Below are 7,876 nucleotides of genomic sequence, written 5' to 3'. Positions count from 1 at the left end.
TACAGGCGTTGTATGACAACGTGGACATTAGCATATGAATGAATTAGAATCTCATAGAATATAGCATGTGTGATGAAAGATGGCTCATTCATCGGCTACAGCTGATTTGAGCTTGGTAGTTAGAGTCTGTTATGAGCGCATAAGCATACAGAGGGAGATTATTTCCATGTGATGTCATTTGAGGTGATAAATGCTGGCAAACCATTTTGGGTGCCCAGCAAGGGACAATGGTGAGAGAGAGAGAGTGAATGTCATATCCCATGGCTAATGTACCGTCATATCCCATGGCTAATGTACTGTCATATCCCATGGCTAATGTTCTGTCATATCCCATGGCTAATGTACTGTCATATATCATAGCTAATGTACTGTCATATCCCATGGCTAATGTACCTTCATATCCCATGGCTAATGTACCGTAATATCCCATGGCTAATGTACCGTAATATCCCATGGCTAATGTACCGTCATATCCCATGGCTAATGTACTGTAATATCCCATGGCTAATGTAATGTCATATCCCATGGCTAATGTACTGTCATATCCCATGGCTAATGTACTGTCATATCACATGGCTAATGTACTGTCATATCCCATGGCTAATGTACTGTCATATCCCATGGCTAATGTACTGTCATATCCCATGGCTAATGTACTGTCATATCCCATGGCTAATGTACTGTCATATCCCATGGCTAATGTACTGTCATATCCCATGGCTAATGTACTGTCATACCCCATGGCTAATGTATTGTAATATCCCATGGCTAATGTACTGTCATATCCCATGGCTAATGTACTGTCATATCCCATGGCTAATGTACTGTAATATCCCATGGCTAATGTACTGTCATATCCCATGGCTAATGTACCGTCATATCCCATGGCTAATGTACCGTCATATCCCATGGCTAATGTACTGTCATATCCCATGGCTAATGTACCGTCATATCCCATGGCTAATGTATTGTAATATCCCATGGCTAATGTACCGTCATATCCCATGGCTAATGTATTGTAATATCCCATGGCTAATGTACTGTCATATCCCATGGCTAATGTACCGTCATATCCCATGGCTAATGTACCGTCATATCCCATGGCTAATGTACTGTCATATCATATGGCTAATGTACTGTCATATCCCATGGCTAATGTACTGTCATATCCCATGGCTAATGTACTGTCATGTCATATGGCTAATGTACTGTCATATCCCATGGCTAACGTACTGTCATATCCCATGGTTAATGTACTGTCATATCCCATGGTTAATGTACTGTAATATCCCATGGCTAATGTACTGTCATATCCCATGGCTAATGTACTGTCATATCCCATGGCTAATGTACTGTAATATCCCATGGCTGATGTACTGTAATATCCCATGGCTAATGTACTGTCATATCCCATGGCTAATGTACTGTAATATCCCATGGCTAATGTACTGTAATATCCCATGGCTAATGTACTGTCATATCCCATGGCTAATGTACTGTCATATCCCATGGCTAATGTACTGTAATATCCCATGGCTAATGTACTGTCAAAGCCCATGGCTAATGTACTGTAATATCCCATGGCTAATGTACTGTCAAAGCCCATGGCTAATGTACTGTAATATCCCATGGCTAATGTAATGTCATATCCCATGGCTAATGTATTGTCATATCCCATGGCTAATGTACTGTAATATCCCATGGCTAATGTAGTGTCATATCCCATGGCTAATGTACTGTCGTATCCCATGGCTAATGTACTGTCATGTAATGCCAGGAATTGTGTACACATCATTGCGTCATGGGGCCGTGCATTATCATACTGAAACATGAGGTGATGGCGGCGGATAAATGTCACGACAATGGGCCTCAGGATCTCGTCACGATATCTCTGTGCATTCAAATTGCCATTGATAAACTGCAATTGTGTTTGTTGTCCAAAGTTTATGCCGGCTCATACCATAACCCAACCACCACCATGGGGCACTGTTCACAACAAACCGCTCGCCCACACAACGCCATACACACCACCTGCTCGGTACAGTTGAAACTGGGATTCTTCCGTGAAGAACACACTTCTCCAGCGTGCTAGTGGCCATCGAAAGTGAGCATTTGCACACTGAAATTGGTTTCGACTCCAAACTGCAGTCAGGTCAATACCCTGGTGAGGATGGCGAGCACGCGGATGAGCTTCCCTGAGATGGTTTCTGACGATTTGTGCAGAAATTCATGGGCTTATTTTTCGTGGACAGATTTTGGGCGGAGTAAAACCTCTTGCTTCACCTCTTCCTCTCTACTTTCAGCTGGTCCCTGTCTTGGATTCTCAGCAGATGTGTATGGAAGACAGCTGGCTCCATGTGAACTACTCCCGACGCTCTGTTTTAACGTTTAGAAACGTTAATAATTATACCTTGCGATATGGTTTTGGAAACATAAAGCCTTCCACTTTCACATCAAGATAATTTCACAAATGCTAAATAAACACTTAATATACAATGTTTTAACCGGTTTTAACACAGTTGCAGGCGGCAGTATTTTTCAGTTACAACACTATTACACACAATTGTTAGGAGACGCTTCGATAGCTAATTAGTTAAATAAAGGTCAAAAAAATGAATTAATTAGAACAGGTTGTCTTCTTCAAATTTCAGTCAGTCGTCTTCTTCAAATTTGTATTGGAGGACCGCAACAAATTGAAAGGTGCATACACCGCCACCTACTGTATTGGAGTGTGAGGACGGTCACGGACTCCCTATTCATCTATTTCTCTTATCTGGCCCTGTGTTTCCACCTACTGTTCTGGAGTGTGAATTCATTACACTTTGACACAAAAAGGGAAGGGGACAGGGAAAAGGGACCAACTAACCTTACATCCATTAAAAACCTCACAACTTTTCCACTACTTGGCTCCATCTGAATCCTACACCAGGCTGACATCCTGGAAGGACGAGACACTATCATTCAACACACATTGTAACTCACCTGCAGTAAAATCTCATACACCCAAGTACCTGTCTGCAGCTGCCACCACAACATCTATTTTGTGCGATTTACGTTCCATTCCTGAGGTACAGTTGATAACCATGGCTATGCCTCAATCTCTATTGGCCACAGCCTGCTCACAGGGATCATCTTAGGATCTCTAGCCCTGTACCCATCTTCCTCTCCTACTCTCTTCACTGTCTCGGCATACCAAACTTTCTGTACTACTCTCATCCAAGCAACGTCAGCTTGCCTTTCTCTCACTGGAAACTTCTGATCCTCAGCACCATGGGTACCCCCACAGTTAACACACAACTGTTTTCACCGATACTGCATATTCCTTTGTCTCATGTCCCCCTGCACACTTCTCACGGTCGCCTGTCTTCCGTAGGCCTAAATAAGCGCTATTACATGGAAATATGGCAGCCCTGCATGGACCTCTAATCCTAAAAAGGTGTGTAGTCATTTATCCTTTTGTTTTTTCATAAATACCATCTCACTGATGTGAAAGTTATTCCAAATATTTCCAAAACAGTATCTCTTCGTGCGAGGTATAGGCCTATTTGCGTTTAGACAGAGCATTTGGGAATTGTCACGGCATTTCCCTCAAGAAGGCTAAAGGGTACGTCCAATGGCTCATGTAATGCACTATAATAAATGTTACATGCGGTATATTCATTCATTACGCCAATTTTGTTGCAAACCATTTAGCCTACGCCAAACGGTAAACGTTTTGCAAGAGTTTCTATTGGACAAATTCAGATAGGTCCCGTCACCGTTTCCTCTGAGTGCATCAGTGTGGTTCTTAAACCGTAAACGGTTTCCGTTGCAACTAAACTCAGAATGGAAGTCGGTATTTTTAGTTGCTTTAAACCAATAGGTCCCATCATTTCAAGACGTCGTTGTTAAATACAGCGTATACGACTGTATACTGATACTGTCTTGTTTATGCGATAGGCTAATACATTCTGTATAATACTTATAATTAGTAGTTGCACCGCGAAATGTAACCTTACATGGTTAAATTAATTAGGCATACCTGTGTCATTTGCATCCGTGACGTTGTAGGTTTCACCGGTGGGAGGCGCCTGATTTGAATTTTGTCTCAGGTGAGATGCATAAAACAGGTAAGATGAGAGTCGACGCCACTTCTGCTTCGTTTGTCATCAGCTTTGAGGTGAGTAGCGGACCTGTTTGTGGTAATATATACACACATACAACCTGTATGCCTAGTTCTTGTTGAGCATATGTTCATTTTTGTATACCTTTATTTAACTAGGCAAGTCAGTTAAAGAACAAATTCTTATTTTCAATGATGGCCTAGGAACAGTCAAGTGAGAGAAATCAAATGTCCTTTTTGGGGGGACTGTAGCATTGGGTTTCTATTTTATAGTGCTTCTCTTTTGGTAATTGCACAATTTGCCATCTGTTTTATAATTGGCTTAAACTAGGCCTACAAAGTTTCAGCGACTGTGCTTTGGGCCTATACTGACTGGAATAACAACTATACAGTGTACAAAATATTAGGTAGACCTTCCCCTTTTGTCCTAAGAATAGCCTCAATTCGTCAAGGTCGGCGAACTCTACAAGGTAAAAAGTGTTCCGCAGGGATGCTGGCCCATGTTGATGCTGACGTTTCCCACAGTTCTGTAAAGTTGGCTGGATGTCCTTTTGGGTGGTGAATCATTCTTAATACAAACGGGGAAACTATTGCGCAGCGTTGCATTTCTTGACGTACTCCAACTGGTGCGCCTGGCACCTGTTAATTTGAACAGAAGTCTTTTGTCGTGCCCTTTCACCCTCAACAGCACACATTCTCAAGACTTAAAATCATTATTTTAATTTGTTTCTACCCCTTCAACTACACTGAAGTGGATTTAACAAGTGACATCAATAAGGGATAATGGCGTTCACCTGGTCAGTGTCATTGAAAGAGCAGGTGTTCCTTATGTTTTGTTCACTCAGTGTACTTTCAGTCCAATTGCCTCAACAGCCCGTGGTGTTTTAATGAGGGTGTTTTCACACAGCTGATCACATTTGTAAGGAACAGAACCACACAATCTAAACTTATCAAATAATGCTTGATTCAGGGGTGTTGTGTGCTTTAGATACATCAAACATTAGGCCTACCTCCTTCAGCGCTTTAGCTAGGATAGCTGCACACATCACGAAAGAATGGGCTACATTTGTGTCTCTGGGGATGACAATTTTATAGCTTGTGAAACCATCTATAACCTTACTGAGACAACCAATCCTTTTTGATGGTTTATCATGGACCCCTTGAGAACAGCAAGGTATGACCGTTTCCTTTGTAGGCCCACCAGGGCTGTATTGTTGAAGTGTGCTCACCAGGACAACCAATAGCAATGTTTCATTCTCCTTTGGGTCAATATTTTTCAATCCTAGTTGCTGCTGGAGTTGATGTCTTATTTAAAGATCTTAATTCATGGGTTGCTAATTATCGGATGCCTGTCTAGATCATAATTGAGAATTGACTTTGTTTTTCAAAGACCACATTTGAAAGGGGGATAGAATTTAACCCACATGATCATTTTGAACTGGATTAAATGCTTAAAAAAACTGGCCCCAGTGGCTGTTGCATACAGTTTACAATATTCTACACACTGACAAATGTTTCATATAAAAATAAACAGGAACCAGTAAGGAGTTCACTTCATGCAAATTGACTTCTACTGTAAAATCTAATTGTCCATACAGTTTATACACTGTCATGGCTTGACCTGTTTCTCACATTTCTTTTAGGTGTTCACAGCAGTGTAAAATGGGTTCCAAACTCGAGAGTGCAATGGAGGGGCTAATTCAAGTGTTCCACTCATACTCATCAAAAGAAGGGGACAAGTACAAGCTGAGCAAAGTTGAGCTGAAGAATCTATTGCAGGGTGAACTGAGTGAATTCCTGGCGGTGAGTTTGATTCCTAATGCCGTCCAGGGGAGGGATATGTGGTTTCAATGACATTCTGTTCACTTACATTTTAAGTAGACATAAACAAAATGTAAAACTGCCCCAAAACAAGTCATACATGCAAGAATTGGAGAAGTCTTGATTTATTGAACAGTTGTGGGACCATCATCTTCACAAAATATTGTATTAGAATCATTTAAATAATACAATGGCCTTGCCTAGAAATTACACATCACCTAGACATTTCATAGATATGAAATGATTTGATGGGTATAACAATGGCATGAGATCGATCTTTCCATCTGATTGGCTTTGTGCAATTTCCTGTGCATTGCTTATTCCAATTCTTATCTACAACAGTTCCAAGAGTCATGTGGCTGCTTCTGGTCTTGGCCTACCTTTCAATGCATTAACTGTTTCTACTCCTCTCTCAGGCATGCAAGGACCCTATGGTAGTAGAGAAAATCATGAGTGATCTGGATGAAAACCAAGATGGCGACGTGGACTTTCAGGAGTTTGTCGTCTTGGTTGTTGCGCTGACGGTGGCCTGTAACAAGTTCTTTGTAGAGGGTCTGAATGAATGAGTTGGGGGGGGGGGGGAGAAAACAGTCTGTGACCTCACCTTTCTACTCATTATTCCTTGTTAATAAAACAAACGTATGCTTTCATTTGATTGAAATGATTATCTTTTTGACAAAAAGGCAAATGTTTCAATATTGTCACATAATGGTAATTTCTAACAAAGGCTCTTTTCACTGTTGTAAAATGATTGCTTCTGGAGAGAATCCTGCAATGGACTGAGCAGTTTCAGTTTCAGCTCATTAACTTGAATGCGTGTTACTGGTACATGTCTTTTGCATGAACTCTGGGCCGTATGAATCAATCGTCTCGGCTTTAGGATCAGTTTTGCTTTTGCACTGTGAATAAGATTACATGGACGGTAGGGACTTGATCATACAAAAACACTTGTACTGAGATTCTTCATATGGCCCCTGGTCTGCCACCTATGGTTAAACATGACAAACCGCACCCAACATTTTAGGGAAGGCTTTGTACTGAAATGCACAACACTTTCAGCCAAACATGGTTCTAAACTAACTTCCAAAGTGACTTCCCCTCAGGTGTGCACTGCAAAGCTCCAAAGAGGAAGGGGGAACTTTTTTTTTCCCCACACAGCAGACTGGCTGCATCCTAAGTTTCCGCAATCTTAATGAAATGCAAAGCTTGATTTAAATCCATGTAAAAGATTGCTTTAGAGCCTGTGTTGGCAGCAACAGAATACTGCAGTCTCTGACAACTTAATACTGGAGTCTGGATGCTTCAGCCATTTGCGTTGAACTCTTCTTGTAACTTAAAATGGGAGTGTGCACTGAGCAACATGTCAGGGTTTCATGTATGACTGCTGCTGTGAAATGTGCCACATTAAACTAATATTTCAAGCAGCCTTAACTACTGTACAGGTCGATTTGCATGTCAGTGAGACCACTGGAAACAGGCTTTGGAAAATTAACTAAGGATTCATCAGGTGAAATCTAAATACTAGTCTTCATTTACACAATTTGCCATAAAAGGGGTACATTCTCTCAAGTAATTTTGTCCAGACAATATGGAAAAGCAATTACATGCATGGTTGCGTGCCCTCCACTTCTCACATTCTGTGAAATATTAGTCATTTGGCTCTGGCCATGTCCGAATACCCATACTTACATTCTAAATAGTAGGCCATTTTTGAAAATCAAAGTATGCTTTAAATGTGCAGATGTCATACTTATTTCAGCTTTGACAACCAGATGTGGGGATGTGCTATCAAAATTAACCAAAACACGAAACGATGCAATTGTGCATGAAGCATTCTCAGTATAGAAAAACATTTTTATAGTATGTCATTTTCAAAAATCATGTATGGCTTCAATGATACTAATTTCAGGTCATCTAGTAGAATTTGATGCACATTTTTCCACAGTGCATTGG

General features: G+C 41.0%; 1 protein-coding gene across 2 annotated transcripts; it reads left to right on the top strand.

Annotated features, from left to right (window-relative positions):
• The first annotated feature begins 4,076 nt into the window (after window positions 1-4,076).
• LOC135520251 (protein S100-A1-like) lies at window positions 4,077-7,076 on the top strand. 2 transcript variants are annotated; one of them, XM_064945660.1, is made up of 3 exons: window positions 4,077-4,159; window positions 5,746-5,905; window positions 6,340-7,076. In XM_064945660.1, the coding sequence occupies exons 2-3, from the start codon at window positions 5,765-5,767 to the stop codon at window positions 6,487-6,489; spliced, it is 291 nt and encodes a 96-aa protein (XP_064801732.1). In that variant the 5' UTR covers window positions 4,077-4,159; window positions 5,746-5,764; the 3' UTR covers window positions 6,490-7,076. The 2 variants fall into 2 exon arrangements, with proteins under 2 accessions (XP_064801732.1, XP_064801731.1); XM_064945659.1 differs by lacking the exon at window positions 4,077-4,159 and having other exon boundaries at window positions 5,720-5,905.
• Window positions 7,077-7,876: the final 800 nt, after the last annotated feature.

The sequence above is a fragment of the Oncorhynchus masou genome, chromosome 29 (assembly GCF_036934945.1).
Source record: "Oncorhynchus masou masou isolate Uvic2021 chromosome 29, UVic_Omas_1.1, whole genome shotgun sequence".
NCBI classification, from domain to species: domain Eukaryota; kingdom Metazoa; phylum Chordata; class Actinopteri; order Salmoniformes; family Salmonidae; genus Oncorhynchus; species Oncorhynchus masou.
This window is presented reverse-complemented; position numbering and strand designations above follow the sequence as displayed.